General features: G+C 41.8%; 1 protein-coding gene across 6 annotated transcripts in view; it reads left to right on the top strand.

The window, feature by feature from the left end:
- pde1ca (phosphodiesterase 1C, calmodulin-dependent a) overlaps window positions 1-21398 on the top strand; it is a 653944-nt gene that overhangs the window by 554527 nt on the left and 78019 nt on the right. For all 6 annotated transcript variants that reach the window (XM_043688810.2, XM_043688815.2, XM_043688812.2 and 3 more), the window contains 2 exons: window positions 1949-2124; window positions 4317-4562. In XM_043688810.2, the coding sequence (XP_043544745.1) occupies window positions 1949-2124; window positions 4317-4562 (422 nt within the window). The remainder of the gene's footprint in view (window positions 1-1948; window positions 2125-4316; window positions 4563-21398) is intronic.

Raw genomic sequence — 21398 nt, 5'->3', positions numbered from 1 at the left:
CTAGCAATGTCCTACTGGTGATTTGCCACAGAGTGCCACTCTGATAGGCAGATCTTCTTGCCTGCATGTGAATGAGGACTGAGCATATCTAAGTGACTTGATCAACATGGGCGGCACGGTGGCACAGTGGTTAGCACTGCTGCTTCACAGCGCCAGAGACCCGGGTTCAATTCCCGACTCAGGCGACTGACTGTGTGGAGTTTGCACATTCTCCCCGTGTCTGCGTGGGTTTCCTCCGGGTGCTCCGGTTTCCTCCCACAGTCCAAAGATGTGCAGGTCAGGTGAATTGGCCATGCTAAATTGCCCGTAGTGTTAGGTAAAGGGGTAAATGTAGGGGAATGGGTGGGTTGCGCTTCGGCGGGTCGGTGTGGACTTGTTGGGCCGAAGGGCCTGTTTCCACACTGTAAGTAATCTAATCTAATCTAATTTACCTAGACCCTGCACAAACAGAATATTATTTAAAACTGAGGCTCACCCCTCAGCGAAAATCACTGCATGTAGATGTGTGAACATAAGAAAACAGGAGCAGGCAGAGGCCATTTGGTCTTTTGAGCCTGCTCTGAAATTGAATAAGATCTGCCTGATCTGATTGTGGCCTTAACTTCATTTTCCTGACTGCTTTATAACCTTTGACTTCCCTGGCAATCAAAATCTGTCTCACTCAGCCTTGAGTATATTCAATGACTCTCACTGCTCGCCGGTGAAGAAAATTCTAAGCACCAAACTCCTCAGAGAAAAAAATTTCCTCATCTCCATCTGAAATGAGAGATTCCATATTAAGGTCCAGTAAATTTCTAGCAATGTCCTACTGGTGATTTGCCACAGAGTGCCACTCTGATAGGCAGATCTTCTTGCCTGCATGTGAATGAGGACTGAGCATATCTAAGTGACTTGATCAACATCAGTCAAATCTGTTCTAGACTGTATTTGAGAACTAACATTGGATCACACTTTTAAAAAATGTTTGGTAATGCTTAAAATGGCATAACTCTAAAAAACATTTAAATTATGCACTATCAACAATAAGCAAAACAAAACATAATTTAACATGAGGACATCTTCATTCTAAAACTGAGTTGTATTTTGTAGAGTTTGTTATTAATCACAGCAATTCTATTCTCTGATCTGTTCCCACACATTCATATAACAATTGATTTCTAAGCAATAACACAAGCTCAATAGTTCATTTCTAAATCATTGGCGTCAATATTGACACTCCCCACCACACAATAGGTTCAGTGGATTAAAGAGTAACATATAGGGAACCTGACCCCATATATCAGCCTTAACCACCATTTTCAAAAACAGTGAATTATGAGCCTTTCTCAGGTCCCACCATGAAGACAGAACACTCATCAGCATATTTCAAATGAGGCTTTTCCACAGAATTTGTGAGACAGAGGTAAATTTTCCAGCCATGTTGGTTATCACAACAGTGAAGTTAAATGGGGAACTGCAAGTTCCTTTTTTCTTTTACAATTCTTCAGACAAAGCAGAGAGGTTAGCCCAAGCCCTTCAAGGAATCTTTGTCTTTCTGATTCTAATCCTGAGCCTCTCTCCCCCGACTCAACTGCAAGATCTCCCTCACTCCTCACCCAAACCTAGGCCAGTTCCCACCCCATATCCCTCAAGCCTCCTTCATCCCTGATAGCAAGTTATTCTCTCCAGTCTTGATCACTGTCCTTTCTATTAAATCTCGATTGGGGCCTGCTAGCCCAACCCTAATCATTGGCTTCTCTAAGCTCCAGACTGTTATCCAAGTTCTTACTCAACAAGCCTTCTGTCACTCTTGTTATCCCTCCACCTAGCAACCAGCACTATTTCTCAAGTCTGGCAGGATCTTTGGTCATTTTCTGCCTTAACTGAAATCTCCAACTTTCCTCATAAATATCAGGGCTGTGTGTTTACTGGTGTCCAATATTAACCTAGTCATTTTCATTATGTCCAGTGTGCACAGTATTTCATCTACTGAAGTGAAACGGACAAATTTGAAAAATATACTGTCTGAAGGAAATTCTTCTATAAATTCTTCCCTGCTCGCTGTGGATATGAAGAGCTTTAAAAATATCTGGAGTGAAATATTGCAACAAAACCGTGAAAAATGGAAGGCATTGCATGCAAAGGGTAAGTAAATGGTGACTGTATATACTACTTACTCGGTGATATATCAAACCTAATTTGCTATCATATATAATATACAACAGAAGTACTGAGATACTTCAGGAGCAAATTACTGCAGATGCTAGCATCTGTACTGAAAGCAACAAATGCTAGAGATCACAGCAGGTCAGACAGCATTCATGGAGAGAGAGAGAGCAAGCTAAGGTTTCGAGTCTTCATCAGAGACATTGCTACAAACTGATTTCACACAGTTAACATTTCTTTTCACATTCAGGAGTTGCTGACTTCTGTCTATGGGCTTGCCAGCTCTGGTGAAGTCCTGAAAGTATTGGTATCAGTCAGTCAGTCCATCAGCAGTAGTGTCCATCTGTCCTACTGGTATTGAGCCAAGCATACACAAAGTTTTACAAATATTTTCTGTGAGTTATTCTGCCCAGCAGGGAGTGTGGATTTTGCCATCTTAATAGTCGAAGAAAGAAGTGGGCCAAAGGAAAGATTTCGATTTTGCCAATCCCACCAGGAGAAAACAGCATTGAAAATGTGTCATTTTTGGCTCCTCCTGGTCCTGATTAATTTCCTTGCTGCATTGGCTTGCCTCAAGCCACATAGTTAAAAGCTGCATTTCAATTCGATTCAGGATCCAACATGTATATGTTAATAGGGATACTGTCGGCTTTGGGAGCAGCTCCTTGTTGCCTGCTCGATTAAGCAGGATGCAATTATGACAGAGCAGCCTTTGACAGTCCTAATATGTGTAAATCAGCAAGGAGGTTTTAATTACCACTGACCCGTTTGGGTTTTACCCAGGAATAGGACCGATTTGTCCTCAAGAAGAAGAGATTTCATATTTTACAAACCAGCTGGGCTGAGAAGACGACAAGCTGGGAGATTGCCACACTGGGCCGAGAGATCGCCATGATAGGTCTGTGCTGAGGTCGAGTCAGGGCTGGGGCCGGGAGTTTGAGTCCAGGCTGAGGCCGGGGGCTCGAGTCCAGGCTGAGGCCGGAAGTGCGAGTCCGCGTACTTCAATGCATTGCCTTCTGTCCAACTTGCCTTCACATTCAGCAACCTCCACACTTGTACCAAAGTTGCCTTGCCAGACTCTCAGAGAACTGAGGACCCACAGAATCAAAATGGTTACATTCTCTCATGATTTTTTTCAGGATTGGGCATTGTTCCACCTCTGCACCTGACCTGCTACCAGAAACTAGGACCAAATCTCCACAGAAACACTGAATGACAGCAGTCAATGAAAGTTACACAATTTTACCTGAGATAGATAATTTGCCTGGAGATAGCAGCAAAGTAGAATTCCCACCCACCCCATTTCTGATGCCACTACAACAAACTTTAGTGCTCTTTGATTGTGACACAGTGGAAAAAGACTTTCAGTTTATTATACTAATTCACTGTGTCATGAACCAGACCAAATCCCCTTCAAATATATTGAGGAGATAGCCAAGACCCTAACTTTTATCCTATTTAAAGGCAAGTATAGGTGCTATGTTCCAGAAATAATTTGATTAGTTACGTTACTCAGCTTTAAGCAAAACATACTTTATTCTTTCCTTACAGTTAAAATACAAACAAAGGAAAGAAGCATTGGTAAAGCTTTAATTCTTGGAAAATTTAACAGAATATTAGATTATTTAACTACTAAATAGTAACTGTTCCAAATTAGTAACATCCCGTAAACACATCTTTCCCAAAGGCAAGTTCCAAAAAATAGATTGTCTCACGTGCAATTCTGGCAGCAGAAAGAGAAAATCCTGGTCAGGAGAGAAGAGCCAACTTCATAACACCAATAATTACTAAATGCTAAACTAAAATCCTGGTTCTGTGGGAGCCTGGCCCCACCCATTCATGCTGCTTCTATTGTTAAAACCTTTAAAAAATAAAAGATCTCACAAGCTGCTTACTTTATTGGCTTGAAATACACAGCTCATCGCTTCTGTCATAAAATCTTCCTTCAAAAAAATACAGGACAAAATTAACCTCTTAAAGGGATAGTATCATCACAACTGAGACAAAATTTCTTAACATGAACCTACAAAGAGTTTGAGAAATGTAGGAAGAAAGGTACAGAATAAATGTATGCAATTGTAACTTAATGGCTAAAATAAGTTAATATTTGAGAAGTAATTAATGTTCACAAATACTCTAACAATGCCACGATGTTTTGTTTGTTTTATTAGATACTGAAGAAAAAAACAGAAAAGAAGGTGAAGAAAAAGAAAGAGCAGAGGCCCAGGCAGTACTCGAGAAGAAAGAGCGTCGCTTTCTCAGAGAACAAATGGTGCCACAGGAAAAAGACAATGAAGAAAACAAAAAAGATCATAGAACGACTTTCATCTCGACTCCTAAGAAGGATGTAAGCTTTTGGAAAACTGAGAAAGGAACTGGCACTGTATCAGAAGGCAGAGCACGGCTTATGCAGAATGGTGAGTCACAGCTTCTTTACATTTGCATGATCAAATCTGAGATTTTTGTACTTCCAGCCTCTTAGCACAGACTTTTACAATGCAGCAGCAAGTCATTCGGCCCATTACATTTGCACCTGCTGTGAGATGGCTGGATAATTAGTGCCTACCACTCTGCTCTTTCCCACTATTTCAATGTTTCAGGTATTCGAATCAGTGAACTTTTGATATGCATGAATGACCTGGACTGTAGGTGGCCTTTCTTAAACTCTCCAAATTACAAAATGGAAATATAATAAAGAATGAGAAGGATAATCACAGCCCTCAGGAGGACGTAAATTGGTGAAATGTTCAGACACTTGGCTGATGCAATTTAAAGCAGATTAACATTCAATCAACCTCTATTCTTCCCTGCCTCACAACAGCATGTTTAAAGAAAGCACAAGATATTTGATGGAGTATCTAATTAAACAGAATTTATTGATTATGTATGTCTGATTGGTCCAACTAAATAAGGAAGGTTGGATTATATGGAGCTTGTAAGCGCAGCGTGTGGGTGACTGAATTTGGTGGGATGTGAGATTTTCATTTCTGACAGCAGGTTGAGAGGCAGAGATTAAACTTGCAGTGTTTTTGTAATGTGTTGGGCCTCATGCTGTTCTATGGTAGATTTGTACTTGTAATACATTGCAATGCCATGAATACTTATTAACTTTTCTTTTCAATTATGCCACACAGTCAAGGTAATGTCAGCAGTGAATGAGGCACCTAGGTCACCTTAGTGTACAAGTGTGTAATTGTGCAGGTTTGTCTGAGGTTAGCAGTCTGCCTTGTTGAACTCTGTGGCACATGGAAGCAGGTGTGGGAGCAGACAAAGAGCAGCTTGCATGGAGACTCAGGACTGGAAAGGGCAAGTCTTTAGTGAGCAAGGCTTAAGTGAAAGGAAAGGGTTGGGGTTCAGGACAGTGGAAGAGTGGAAAGGAAAGCCAAGGAAACACAATGCCATGATATTGCATATATCTATGATCAAATAAGTATGCACATTTAAGAGAATCAAGTCATAAGCATATGAATTATGACCAGAGTGAGACACTTGGCCTCACAATCATGTTCTGCCACTAAGATCACAGCTGATCTGATTACTTCACATTTCTGCCTATTCTCTACAATATTCCTTCTCCATGTTTATGAAGACTCCATCTACCTCTACCTTAAAAACGTTGTTCAAGGACTCTTCATCCACCACCTTCTGAGACAAAAGGTTCAAAAACTCAGCGTAGTCCTGCAAGAATTTCATTGAAGGAAATAAATCTGCCATCCTTCCATGATCTGGCCTATCTGTAACTCAAGGCACACAGTGATGTGGTTGACTTTTAACTGCCTTCTGAAAGGGCCTGATTAGAGACAAAACAAACTGCAAATGCTGGAATCCAAATGGACAGGCAGGAAGCTGGAAGAACACAGCACGCCAGGTAGCATCAGGAGATGGAGAAATTCCACCTTTCCCCCACCAACCCCTTTATCTGTAGCTCCCCCTACACCCAACCCCAATCCCAAGAATGGTTACATCCGAAATGTCGACCTCTCCACCTCCTGATGCAGCCTGGCTTGCTGTATTCTTCCAGCCTCCTGCTTGTCTATTCTGAAAGGGCTTGGCAAGTTACCCAGTTGCATCAAGCTGCTATGAATTTAGAAATGAAGGATTGAAACAAAATGAGTCACTTGCATCAACCTAGGCACAGGAAATGAAGACAGCAAATACAGAAGATTGATCCTGCAAAGTCCACATTACTAACATTTAGGGGCTTGCACCAAAATTGGGAGAGCTGTTGCATGGACTGTTCAAAGAACAGCCTGCCATTGTAATTTTCATGAAATCATACACTACAATGTCCCAGACATCACAATCACGACCTCTAATACTGTTATGACTCCACCATGTAGCACAGTGATATATTGTTGGGAAGGAAGTTACCTCAGAATTATTGACTCTGGACCCCATTAAATATTGTGGCATCAGGTCAAACAAGACAGGGAAACCTTATGCTCATTGCTACTTACTGCTCACAGTATGTCCTGTGCACAAAAAGCAGGACAAATCCAACCTGGCCAATTACTGCTGTTGGTGCTGAATTGTTAATTTTTTCAATGCAATCTTCCAATTTTGGAATGAAATTGGTTTTGTTACCATGTTCATTTGCAATAGTCAATACAAAGGACAGCACGGTGGCTCGGTGATTAGCACTGCTGCCTCACAGCACCAGCGTCCAAGGTTTGATTCCAGCCTTGGCGACTGTCTGTGTGGAGTTTGCACATTCTCCCCGTGTCTGCGTGGGTTTCTTCCCGGTGCTCCAGTTTCCTCCCACAGTCCAAATATGTGCAGGTCAGGTAAATTGGCCATGCTAAATTGTCCATAGTGTTAGTTGCATTAGTCAGTTGGGACTGGGTGGGTTACTCTTCGCAAGGTCGGTGTGTACTGGTTGGGCCGAAGGTCCTTGTTCCACACTGTAGGGAATCTAACCTAAAAGCTTTGTGACTTGTCTGTTTCCAGCACCATTAGGATAAGTGAGTTCCAGCTAATACAACTCAAGCCACTTCATGAATTTAAGGCAAAATCTTACATGGAGCTGAACAATGTGAGTTATGGTGGAATGTGAGGCAGACTCAGATGGTGAAATAGGTCTCGCTCCATCTTTTATGTTTGACAAAGTGGCATGAGCCAATTAAGGGAACTTATTGTTTCTTAAGTGCCATGTTAACAACCCAACTTTACTAATTAATATTCAGCTTCTTATACATAATGTGCCAAGCAAGCTAAATGTTGAAAAAAACTCAGCATAAAATCAGAGTGGATGCCTGATGGATTTAGTTCACCGCTTATTCCAATGGATCTCCACGTTGTGTAGGACCAAAAAACATGGGCAACAGCCATATATGCCCTTCATCCATGGACATTAACATCTGGCATTTGCCAACCTGTCAACAGTATTATGGCCCCTCTCCAATTATTTGCAGAATTCTCAAGAAGCATAGACTTACATATGCATAGCACACAGGCAACTGGTATTGAAAGATTGTAGCAGGGATAACATGCACAGGGACTGATACCCAATCATGGATTAGACCAAGTGGTATCTCAGGCTTGCTCACTTGCTCTTCCAGTGCTCATTTCCTTCGCACCCACCAACATGCCCGCACCATCAGTGCTTTACGTCATATTGTCTTGCCGTGCCAATAAATGACAGTGCATGAAAAGGAAGCTTGTCTTGCTGGTCGGTATTCCTCAGGTAAAGGACTGTAGATCTTTCTGTATGGCAGTGCACTACGTCAATCGCACACCATGTGCCAGCTGTTAATGGAGCAAACGCAATGTGCAGCAAGCAGGCAGCCATGTCTCAAAGTCTTAGGGAAGCAACCTCTGCTGAAGTCCATGGTGGTGGCCTTCAGTCAGGTGGCACAATTCGTCAAGTGCAGCCTTTTGTACCAGTCCAGGGGATTCGCTACAGTCAGACACCTGGTCACTCTGTTCTAGGTCAGGGAGTCTGTACCTTCTCAGGGAGTGGGTCATGGCCAGCTCTTTGACTCCATAGTACAAGGAGGTTAGAGTAACATAGTCATAGTAATATATAAATACCAGTGGTTTGGGAATTTTTTGCCCTGGGGTGTCCATTTAGGTTGCTTCAAGTGCTGTGACACAGCCCTCCCTATGGCTTTGTCCATAGAAACTGAAGGGAAATGTAATGTTGCTGGTGGTTTATGGGTTGGGGTGATTTGGGGGCCATCGCCACAGGACATAAACACAGCAAGCTATTCCTCACAACTGGGGATTGTAGGCTGGGAGAAGCAGGGATAACAGTTGTGGAAAGAGGCAACAATGTCTAGATGGGGGATGCAGTAAATCATGGAGGAGAAGGGGTCATGTGATAGGGAGCTTGACCATGGTGCACCTTGGCTTCAGGGAGAACAGAGTTAATGTATGGCCACATCTGTATGATCACCACATCTGTCAGCAACTGGGCAGGAAAGGTAGGCAGGTACAGGCTCATTTAGATAGGTTGATTGTAGACCTGGGGTGGTGTGAGGCCAATTGGGCATTACAGGTTTGGGCTGCCAGGGAAGAGATTTGGATGTTTGTGTCTCAACAACATGCAGAGGCTGAAAGCCACTGGTTGAAGAGCGTTACTGTCACCTTCCATTATGCTGGAAATCACAATGGGGAAGAAAATGGGCCACATCCACACTCAGACTGGGTGGTGTGTCTCATCCTGAGGGAGATAAGGTAGCAGGACCTACAGATATTCGAGCTTTTAAAGGGAAAGGATATTATACACAGACCCATTCATTGTACAGAACACAGACCGGTGGGTTCCCAAATCCCTGGCCAGCCTAATGTATTGCTGTGCACCTTGCTGATGCAGACATTACTGACCATCTCATTCATGCAAACACATTTGGACACAGAGGCTGAGGAAGGAAAGGGATACTGGAGGACAAGAGGCAATGATGTCAGCAGCACTCACTGTCTTGTCTACACCTTGTTTCTCTTGCTTCGGCATGCTGCAGCAGGCTAAAACCAGATATCTATCTATGGTACATCCTATGAGGACATGAAGTTAAGCCTCATTGTGGAATGATTATCTTCAGCACTGTGTAGAAAGACAAAAAGCAAGCTTTCAGATCAAAGCTGTGCCACCTATTATGTGATGAGATATGCCTTTAAGAGGGATTTGTTTTGTTCTTTTTCTCTTGAAAACAAGTGCTGTAAAGCTGGCGCTGAGGTGTCTGCTCCAGGTAAAGCTTTGGGTTTCTATTAAAAGAAAAAAGAAGCATGAGTGGGTGGAGTCAGATGCACATAGACCCAGGGCTTTAGTTTTGCTTTTGCTTGTTGAAGTTTGGTTTTGGAATGACTAATTGAATCGCATCTTGGATACCAGCACCTTACACTTGCCTTTAAATAAGTTAAAAGTTAGAGTCTAGGCTATCTCTGTGATATGATTTGGGGGCATTCGGTCTGTTCCATGGCAAATTGGGGGCTCATCTGAGACCAAAGTCTCTACTTCTTGGTTGGTTCAGGATTATTGGACTCAAAGAAAGTGAATGGTGAGTGTTGGCGTTCTCTTTTCAGTTGTTGCATTCGGTTGGTTCAAATATGGTGTGCTCCTATAATAATGGCTCTTTTAGAGGCGGAGAATTTCCTGGGTGTGAGAAAAACCACTTGGGGTGGTTGACAGAAGGTGAGTAAGACAAAGCTTGTGGAACTGGCAGTCAAGCTGAGGTTGAGGCTATCTGTGAAGAAAGGGGAAATAATTGCAGTGATAGCTCAGCATTTATAATTGCCAAAAATGCAATTGGAGTAATTGGAGATGCTAAAATTTGATTACAAATGAAAAAGAGCTTGAATGCCAAAAGGAAATGAAACAGTTTGAGTTATGATTGAATGCTAAAGAAAAAAAAATAGGTCTAGCAGAATAAAGGAATAAAAAGAGGTAAGAAAGGGATAAAGAGAAGAACAGGAGAAAGAGAACTTATGAACTTCGGGGAAGTTGGAACTGAAAAGTTAACATTGACTTCAAATGATGGAGGTGCAAGTGAAAGATGGGATTAGTGACTAGGACAGTGATGGAGACGAAGTACATTATAGCCAAAAGTTATCTGGGGATCTATTTAAATATGTCCAAACATTACCAAAGTTCAACGAGAAGGAAGTAGAAGCCTTTTTTCATTTCACTTGAGAAAGTGGCTAAACAAATGAAATGGCCACCAGCCATGTGGGTATTGTTGATCCAAACAAAATTGGTAGGGCTAGTGAGGTATTTGCATCTCTATCAGAGGAGGTATCTGGGGAGTATGATGAAAATAGATCAAGCATATGATGCTCTGAGAGAGATGATTATTTTGGAGGAGTTCAAAAGTTCACTTCCTGAAGTAGTGAGAACTCCTGTGGAAGTGTAGACAGTTAAAACTGCAAGATAAGCAGGAGAGTTGACAGTTGATTATAAGTTGGTTCATAAATCAAATTTTGGCTTCCACAATAAATTTTAATCTATGAGGGATAGAAATTGGGGAAAAGAGGAATCCTCAGGTTGTAAGGGAAAAGGAGATCTCATTTAAGGTAGCAAAGATAGTTTACCACAGGTAAATCAATGAGGGGGAAGAGAAGTAAAAAAAAACTCGGGTGTTCTCATTGTGATGAAGTAGGCCGCATAAAGTCGCAGTGTTGGTAGTTTATAAAAAGCACTAGGAAGATGGATGTGGGAAAATAGAATAAGCCAGTGTGTTTTGTTAAAGAGGCAAAGAAAAGCACAGGGGAAGTTAAAAAAGCTACAAAAATATGTCCAACACAGCCAGAGGTTGGTGTTAAGAAAGTGCCAGATCTCTTTAAAGCATTTACTTGCGTGGTTAAGGTTTATTCATGTATACAGAAGGCGTAGGTAAAGAAATTAAGATTTTAAGAAATATGGGGGCAAGTCAATCTTTGATGGAGAGAGATGAGGAGTTATGTAATTCAAAAGGAGTATTGTCAGGAAAGGTAGTAATAAGTGGAATTCATGCTGAGAAGGGCAGTGTTCCATTATATAAATTAACGTTGGAGAGTCTGGTGAAAAATGTGAATTGATGGTAGGAATAACAGAGAAATTCTCTGTTCTGGAGATACAATTTATTCTTGGTAATGATATAGCTGGATCACAGGTGGCAGCATCAGGATACTGGACTTTAATAATATAGTGACAGTCAGGGGCAGGGCACCATTTTAACAGTTGATTGCACTCTACAAAACCGTTGGTTATTAAATGCTGGTACTTCAACATGATCTCAGAATCTGTGATCAAATGTATATCTGTGTTTTTCATCAACCAGGATATCACAGCCGTGAGCTGGGCATGATAAATTCTGCCCCATACCTTTTTCTATGATCTTCATAGTTAAGTATTCATTCCAGCACTGTACAGAATTTGTGACCACATTCTCAGTCTGTGAAGTACTCAATGACCTCATTAACCCCCTGGATACACTCCAACATGTGTTAGATGATCTGGTCTACTGTGGTTGAAAAACCGGTGGAAATTCAAACAAAAGAGGTGTTACAGTAGTATGTCCTGGGATTTTTTTCCTGACTGTGTGGTAACAAGGTCACAAAGTCGCAAGTTGAAACGGGAGGAGAAATCAAGGAGTAAACATAAGGAAGTTGAAATTCACTTATTAGAAAGTATGGCTGAGAGAGAAAAACACAAGGGCAGGATGAGGACGATATGGATATTTTTAGTGCAGAGAAATTAGCTGAGTTAAAACAGGAAGATTGAAAAAAATACAGCAGTTGTATCAAAAACATATACAGAAGAGGAATCTGAGTGTAACCCAGAATGATACTATATTAAAAACAAAGTTTTAATGAGGAAATGGTGATCATCACACACTCAGGTGGATGAAAAATGAGCAGAAGTTCATCAAGTTCTAATACCTGTGGGGTTCTAGGATAAGAGGTGCTGTGGATAGCACATGAATTACTAGTAGGAGGTCTGGGAGTAAGTAAAACACAAGCCAAAAAAGAAGAGCATTATTATTGACCTGGACTGCAAAGGATGTGATTGAATTTTGCTGGACATGTCACATGTTTAAGGTAGTAGGAAAACCATAAGGCGGTGTTAGATCCAACACCCTTAATACCCCTTCAAACATTTGAGGAACATTTTAACATGGTCTTAATTATTTGCACAGGACCTCTTCCTAAAACAAAAAGTGGGACTCAGTACTTGTTGACTATAAGAGATGTGACAACTCGATTTTCAGAGACCATTCCATTTTGCAGTATCGCGGTTAAAAGGAATGTAGAAGAGCTACTCAATTTTTTGACTAGGTAAGGACTGCTCACAGAGATACAACTGGATCAAGCACCACATTTTACCTTAAACTTATTCAAGGAAGTTATGGATAGCTTAGGAATAAAAAAAATCGGACAATGAGGAAGTGCTCAAAAATTGGGATAAATTGTTGAGTTACCTTCCAGAGAAAAGTCAAAATGACCTGAAAGAGTTATTTACAATCATGTGGAGAGATGTGTGGTCATAAGCTGTGAAGTACCAAACAAATTATACATGATGTAGACTTGGGAAATTCTAATTAAGGAACATCCTTATTGGCTTAACCCTCTCAAATTGACACAGGTTCAAACAGAAATTGAAAGCAGGTTCAGAATTGACATAATCGAAGTGAATTGCATCGAAAGGAGCTCAGCCAAGTAATGATGCCAAAAACAAATGGTACCCAATGATTATGTGTGGACTATCGCAAAGTCAATGCATTCATGAAATCTGATTCATATCCTGTTCCACATTTGGAAGATTTTATTGAGAAGGTGGGACAAGCAACTTATATTTGCACATTGGACTTACTCAGAGGATACCTTTATCAGAAAAAGGGAAGGAAAATTTGGCTTTCATGACACCCAGAAGTCTTTACCAGTTTAAAGTCATGCCATTTGGTGTGAAGAATGCACTAGCCACGTTTCAAAGACTAACCAATAAGGTAATTTCAGGATTACCCAACTGTATGGTGTGCATAGATGGTCTGGTGATTTTTAGAAGGAATGTTTGGAGCATCTAGCAGAATTATTCAATTGACCTCAGGAGGTGATAAACCTGGCTAAGAGTGAGTTCGCAAAAACTCAAATTACGTTCCTATATCTTGGGACATGGACACATGGCCCCATGGGATGTGAAAACAAAGGGGATTGGGGAATTTCCCATACCACCAATGAAGAGGGAAATAATACAATTCTTGGGACTGAGTGATTTTATAGAAAATTCATAACTAATTTATACCGAATTTTCTCAGTGTGGTTGCTCCACTGACTAACCTGTTGAAGAATTGAAGAAAATTTCAGTGGATGAAGGAATGTCAGAAAGCATTTGACAGCCTGAAAGCTGTGTTGACTGCTTCTAGCACCTAACTAGCAACACTTAACTGTGCAAAGCTATTGGTGCGAGTGATGTGGGTGTTGGTGCTATATTCTTGCAACAAGAGAATAGAAAGACCTATTGGACAGTTTTCCAGAAAGTTGAATGTTCATCAAAGAACTATTCCACCATTAAAAAAGAGATCTTTAGTTTGGTGTTGGTGTTGCAAAATTTCAACATTTATGTTGCCAGCAATGTATTAGAGTCAATTGTATATACAGATCATAACCCCGTAATATTTTTGGAAAAAATTAAGGATAAAAATACCAAACTGTTTAGATGGAATTTATTGTTACTACCATTCAATTTGAAAATTATACAAGTGGCCGGATGCATTATCACAACTTGGATGAAGGAAGACAGTAATTTTCATGTGTGGAAAAAATGGACTGAGATGAACTGTGATATTGAATGTTTCGTGGAATGTATATGGGGTGTATGTTTATACATAATATACATGTATAAAGTAATGTAGGGCCTCCTGCACCACCACTCCCTCAACACCCGACGCCTGGAGGAAGAACGCCTCATCTTCCGCCTTGGAAAACTTCAACCCCAGGGCATCAATGTGTCCTGGGCCTCCTCCACCGCCACTCCCTCACCTCCCGATGCCTGGAGGAAGAACGCCTCATCTTCCACGTCGGAACACTTCAACTCCAGAGCATCAATGTGGACTTCACTAGTTTCCTCATTTCCCCTCCCCCCACCATACCCCAGTTCCAACCTTCCAGCTCAGCACCATCCTCATAACCTGCCAATCTTCCTTCCCACCTATCCACTCCACCCTCCTCTCTGACCCATCATCCCCACCCCCATCCACCTATTGTACTCTTTGCTACCTTCTCCCCAGCCCCCCCCCCCATTTATCTCTCCATCCTGGAGGCTCCCTGCCTTCATTCCAGATGAAGGACTTTTGCCTGAAATGTCGATTTTCTTGCTCCTCAGATTCTGCCTGGCCTGCTGTGCTTTTCCAGCACCATTCTAATCTAGACATATAATGTAGCGTACTAATAGTGAAAGAGTAAAGGTTTTGAAAATTAAGCCAACTTTGTATGTTGATGGTTCATTCTTTTTTAAGGGTGGAGATGTGACAAGATATGGCTTTGAGAGAAATTGGTTCTGTCCTGTTTTTCTTGAAAACAAGTGTTGTAAACCTGGTGATAATGTGCCTGCCACAGGGAAAGCAGAGTAAATAGCATTGAGTTTGTTTTAAAGTAGACAAAAGAAGCATGAGTGGGTGGAGTCAGGCTCACACTGACCTCGAGTTTTAGTTTTTGCTTTCAGTTATTGAAGTTGGGGCTTTTGGAGTCGAAGCTTCTTGATGCAGCTCTCTCTCTGCTGCCAGAAAAAGCTTGAGTTCTCACTTGGCTGCTTGATTCATGCGTTTGGTATTCCTTCTCCTGGACTAGGGAAGATAGCAAGTGAGGGAAATCTGTTTTGCTTAATTTACTTTTGCTGAGGGTGTGTTTAAGGGATGCTGCTATATTGGAATAGTTGATGAGTAGCAGTTAAATAATATATTATTTTGTTAAGTATTATGATAAATTTAAGGTTATGCCAATTTTTCTTCGCTTGTATTTTAATGGTGGTGTAAGAATAAAATTTGTTTTGCATAATGAGTAGTTTGACCAATCAAATAACATCAGGAATGCAGCGCCTTACACTTTCCTTTAAATGAGAGAACTTTTAGGGTCTAGGCTATCCCTAAATATATCCTATGGGGCTTTGGTCTAGTCTATAACAAGTAAAAAGAGTGCCAAATAAAGTACAGTGCACTGTCACCCATGCTGCCAACTTGCTTCAGTAAGATTTCTTCCTCCTCTCCCTTCTACTAAGTTTTAGTGTACTCCTTGGCAGCGGGGGTGGAGGGAGCCTACTTAGCAGTTGAACCCACTTGTCATGTGACTCTGGGACCACTGTGTTTGTATAGATAAGGCATGCCAAAGATTTTCCATTTGATCCTCCTTAGAATGAACCTACGAGTTTGGGGGTGGGGGACGATGGGGCTGGGGAAAGTGCTGCAGGTATGTAGTGTCATGTTTGGATACTTCTGAGGGGACTGTGTGTAGTCCTTCCTCCAACTGGGTACTTTCTGACACCAAGATGTCTCCTTGTGAGGAAGCAGCACTTGGAGTGCCTGTCGTCATGCCTTTGGTCCTGAGGACACTGGAGTGTGGCTGCGTGTCACTGCCCAGCAACACCCTAATGGTGGAAGATCTGGTTCTCCATGGTAGCCACCAAAACGTCCAAGAGGCAGCTACACAGTCGCATGATTTCCACCACTGCTGTAACTTCTGGACAGTGAGGATCTTTGCCTCCCAAATACGTGTCTGCCATCCTGTTCCTCCCTATGCGTTAACAATCTGGTTGAAGGAAGTGAGGCATTGTTGCTATATTTGCAAACGGCACAAAAATAGATGGACAGGCAGGTAGTGTTGAGGAAGCAGGGAGGCTGTAGAAGGAGTTAGACAGGCTCAGAGAGTGGGTAAAGAAAAAGCAGATGAAAAACAGTGTGCAAGGTTATGCACTTTGATGGGAAGCATAGAGGTATAGACTATAATGGATAAAGGCTTCAGAAATCTGAAGCACGAAAGAACTTGGAGTCCTAGTTTTGGATTCCTTAAGGTAAACATTGCAGATTCAGTTGGCAAGGCAAATGCAATATTAGCATTCATTTCAAGATGGCTTGATTACCAGAGCAGAAATAAACTGCTGAGGCTGTATAAGGCATTTGGAATATTTTGAGCAGTTGTGGGCCTCCTATCTATGGAAGGATGTGTTGGTGTTGGAGAGTATCCTGGGATGACGGACTTGTCATATGTGGAGTAGTTGAGGACTCTGTGTCTCTATTGGATGAAGTTTAGAAGGAAGAGGGGGAATCTCATTGTAATTTACAGAATACTCAGAGACCTGGATAGAATAGACATGGAGAAGAAGTTTCTACTAGTAGGAGAGACTAGGACCTGAGGGCACAGCCACAGAGTGAAGTGATGACCCTTTAGAACTGAGATGAGAAGGAATTCCTTCAGCCAGAGGATGGTGAATCTGTGGAACTCACTGCAGCAGAGGGTTGTAGTGGCCAAGTCATTGAGTGTATTTAAGACAGAGATAGATAGGCTTTTGAATTAAAATTTCATGTGTGGTGATACCTGCTATCTACCTGCCAGTCCTGGCCCCCACTTCAATTTTACCATAAGGAGAGGGGGAGTAATGAGTAAGTGTTGGGTAGCCGACCTGTCCATGGATTAAATAGGGCTCTTTACTGGGATCAATTGGTCTCTTAATTCCTCATTCCACTGCTGCAGGGATTTAACCAGCAAAAGGAGAGACTTGCCACAAGTGTCCAGCCCACCAGCCTTCCCTGCATGGACTGGTGGTGGGAAAGGAGGATCAGGCGCCTTCTTGACAGACTCCCTGGGCCCATTGGAGGGCCCTCCTTGTCTGCCACTTGCCAGTTTCCCTCATGTCTGTCTAGTTCACATCCTCACCACACCTCCACTCATCACCTTGTCAGGGTTTACCATAATGTTGCTAACAAGACCCCAGTCCTAGTTCTGATCCCATGTCCAGTGCAGCACCCGGTCCTGCATGGCTCATTACTGTACCAGCAATGGCTAGACTTTAATTGACTGCCAGATCTTGGGCGGCACGGTGGCACAGTAGCTAGCACTGCTGCTTTACAGCACCAAGGTCCCAGGTTCGATCCTAACCTTGGGCAACTGTCTGTGTGAAGTTTGCACATTCTCCCCATGTCTACGTGGGTTTGCTCCGGTTTCCTCCCACAGTCCACAGACGTGCAGGTCAGGGGAATTGGCCATGCTAATTGTCCATAGTGTTAGGTGCCTTAGTCAAAGGGAAATGGGTGTGGGTGTGTTACTCTTCGGAAGGTCAGTGTGGACTGGTTGAGCCGAAAGGCCTGTTTCCACACTGTAGGGATTCTAATCAGATCTCCTCTTGCTGAAATGTCAGTGGGACCACTGTACAGAAAGGCAGGGGCAGAATGCGTGGGGTTAACGGCATCCTGTTGAATCCGGTCTTTAGTATTCTAAGGGCTTTCAGTGTCTTATATAGGATTCATAAATACCAACCTGCAGATGCTGTAAGCAAGTAGGAAGGCAAGTATTATCAGAGACATTGTTAGGGGATTAGAGTTTAAAAGTAAGAAAATCACTCTATTTATGTTTTGTTATGCCCACACTTGGAGTAATGTGAATTGGTTTGCCCTCCCTATTTAAAGAAAAATATAATTGTCTTAGTGCCTCAACAAAGCCTTGCAGAATTGATTCCTGAGATGAGTCTACTGTTCACTGATTGAGTAGAATGAGCCATCTAGAGTTCGGAAGAGGAAATCACATTTTAATAAGTACAAATTGAAAAGTTAACTGCTCAAAGGCTGTTTTCCCTGATGCAATAGTGTAAAACTATGGAACAGAATCTCAGCATGAGGACCACCTATTTGGGGTTGAAATAATGTGAACCTTCTTCACTCGGACGGTTGTGAATCATTGGAATTCTCTACTTGAAAAGGAATGATGATGCTCACTTATAGAGAATTTGGGGCTGACCACTCTGATAAAAGAAAATCAGGAAATGTGAATAGGATTGGTGTGATAGATGTAGGAGTTCAGGCATGGCCTTACTGAACGGAGGCTAAAGGAGTTGTATGATCTGCTACTAGTTTTTATTATCATTGTCATCGGCAATCTCTCTCTATCGAGTATGATTGTCCACCTAGGAAATTCCGTGTCACTCATCATGGATTCACAGGGTCTTTAAGGCCTTGTGAACCTGATCCTAGAGCCTCATCTCTTTGCACAGAGATGTTTCCGGGAGGTGGAACTGGTCCTTGACCTTGAGATCATTCCTTTATCTGGTTCCTTTTCCATGCTTTCTCTTGCTGATGGGTGTTCTCAAAGAATTATGTCCCTTTGTATAGGAGTCTTCTCTGAATGGGTTTCTTCTGAATAAGTGTCTTCCATGTGTTGACATCTATTAGTGTGATCTATTGAAATGATGCCTTTGTCGTCCTCTTTCCATTAGCTGGATGAAGAAGATTTGCTTTGGAAGTCAGATCCCAGCCATCCTAAGCATATGGCTAGCCCGGTGGAGTTGGTTTCAGATGATCATGGCCTTAGTGCTGATGCTGTTAGCTGCTTCAAGGACACTGATGTTATTACGCCTGTTTTCCCACGTGATGCAAATAATCCATCTCAAACAACATTCATGGTACTTCTCAAGGGTCTTGAGGTGGCGTAATCAAAGTTTTGATGCCGGATAGAAGAGTCAGAAAGATGACTGCCTTATCCACAAGGATCTAGGTATCATAACAGATATCATGGTCATTGATGATTCTCATCCTTAAGCATCCTAACATGGTGCTCACAGATTGGATGCGATGTTGAATCTCAATGTCAACCTTAGATGAAAGGTAGATTCCCAGGTAGTGGAAATGCTCCACATTTGAGAGGATTTCTCCATTGATCTTAATGGCAGAGTGGACCAGAACTTGACCTGGGATGGGTTGGTAAAGGATTTGAGTCATCTTGAATTGAAGCCTGAGACCAATTCTTTAGTATGCTTCCATGAAGGCCTTAAGTGAGGCCAGAAGGTTCTCTTCTAAGATAGCAGTGATGACATTGTCATCCACATATTGAAGTTCCACAAGTGAGGTCAGTATCATTTTTCTCTCGGATTTCAATCAATTGAGATTGAAAATTTTCCATTCATCCTGTGGCCAATTTTTACTTTTCATTCTCATTCTTATTTCTTATATCCTTCACAGAGATGTGTGATAGTGCATTTCAGAAGGATAAGTACAAAAATGAATAAGAATATATAAGTGTATAAATGGCTTTATAAAGGAAAATATGCAATTTTAAAGGGATGCTTAATCAAACAGATCTAGATAGAGATGGACATGTTGGAGCCAGTAATGACAGTCTCATGGCACACTGCTGTAGCAGTTTCTTTGGCAGCACTTTCCGAACCATTTATCACTACTGCCTTGAAGAAGTAAAGACGTCAGGCTCTTGGGAATATCACTTCCATCATGATCGCACTCCCCACCCACCACCAAGCCACTATGGAGCAAATAACATGGGCCCACGGTTGCTGGCCTTGCCACTAATATTTCTCTTAAATGCAGAGAGAAGGCTATTTTTGAACCTGCCAGGAAATGTTGATAAAACAATTCAAAAAAACATATAACATCCTTGACCATATAAATTAAGGTATGAAGTGCAAGCAGTGAATTTATGTGGAAAATGTATTGACCTCTCGTGGAAGATTGACCCCGATATAAGAATCTTCCTCAATGCCAGTTATGACTTCAATCAGGGAAAAAAATTCCCCCAATTCCAGTTGACTTCAGTTTTCACTGGGGCCTCTTAGTGCTGCACTCAGTCAACTGCCATCTTCATATCAAGGTCAGTCTTATATCATGAACTCAGCTTTTTTGTTTATACTTGAACCAAGGCTATGTTGATCTCAGCAACTGACTGACCCTAGCAGGACCCAAGGTGAGGATTACTTTAAGCGCCACTTAATAGCCCTGTCAATGACACCTTCCACAACTTTGCTGATAATCAAGAGCTGTTTGATGGGATAGTAATTGCCTGGGCTGGATTTTTTTTTTGCTTTTTGTAAACAGGATAAACCTGGGTAAATTTCCACATTGTTAGATGTGTGCACCAGTGCTGTACTGAAACAGCTTGGCTAAGGTCTGAGCCAGTCCTGGACCTCAAGTCCTCAGTATATGGCTCGAATGTTGTCATGCCGAATGACCTTTGCAGTAACCAGTGCCTTCAGCCATTTTTTGATATCATGTAGAATGAATTAAATAGGCTGAAGACTCGCATCTGTAGTGCAAGTGACCTCAGGGCAAGCTGAGGTCAATCATCCACTGAGCATTCTATCTGAAAATGAATGCAAGTGTTTCAGCCTTGTCTTTTACACCGATGTGCTTCACTTCTCCTTCACTGAGGAGGGGACAGGACATTTGTGGCACCTTATCTCTTGTTAGTTGTTTAATTGTCCATTCTCAACGGGATGTAGAAGGAGCTGCAAAGCTTAAATCTGACTGGTTAAGTTGTCTTGTTACTCCATAGTGACATCATCTGAGAAGCTTCAATAGGATTCCTTAATTGCCTTGAGAATCCTAAGACATTAAAAGCTGATCAATCTCCTGGACTGGGTGACTTAATCCACTGGATCTAAAGAGTTACCTGTTGTAATATTAGGTGCACTTGTTATGATGCTGTAGATCCTGGAAGACACCCAGTTGATTGGATGTTAACAATTGTAATACAGCTATTCAAGAAAGGGGGGAGGAGGGAGAAAACAGGGAACTAGACCAGTCAATCTGACTTCACTTATTAGGTGAGTGTTGGAAACTATTATTTAAAAAGGATTAACAATGCATTTAGAAAATCACTGATCACAATTTGAGCAACCAGTATGAGAGTGAAGTTGGGTTTAACAAATTTATTAGCATTCTTTGAGGATGTCACTCAATGTATACAAAAGGGAACTAGTAGGTGTTATGTACGTGAATTTTCATAAGCAATTCAATAGTTTGTCACAAATACTTTTAAGCTGAGAAAAGTCTTTTGGAATTGGGAATAATATTTAGCATGGATGGAGGCTTGGTTAATGGGCATTAGGCATGAATGTGACATTTTCAAGTTGCCAGGCTGTAATTGGTGGAGTGCCGTAAGTGCAGAAATCTCAAGCTAATTAGAATCTACATGTGTGACTCCTGTTAGCAATGACAGATTAATGACTCAAACAAGAAAACTGAAAGTAACATATATAAGCTTGCTGATGACACCAAGTTAGGTAGGAATGCAAGCTGTGAAGAAGACACAAAGAGGCTCTGCCATTAAGAACAGCACTTTTTAAAAAA

This window comes from Chiloscyllium plagiosum, unplaced genomic scaffold (assembly GCF_037043375.1).
Source record: "Chiloscyllium plagiosum isolate Xiang-an unplaced genomic scaffold, Cpla_swu_hap1 HiC_scaffold_4, whole genome shotgun sequence".
NCBI classification, from domain to species: domain Eukaryota; kingdom Metazoa; phylum Chordata; class Chondrichthyes; order Orectolobiformes; family Hemiscylliidae; genus Chiloscyllium; species Chiloscyllium plagiosum.
This window is presented reverse-complemented; position numbering and strand designations above follow the sequence as displayed.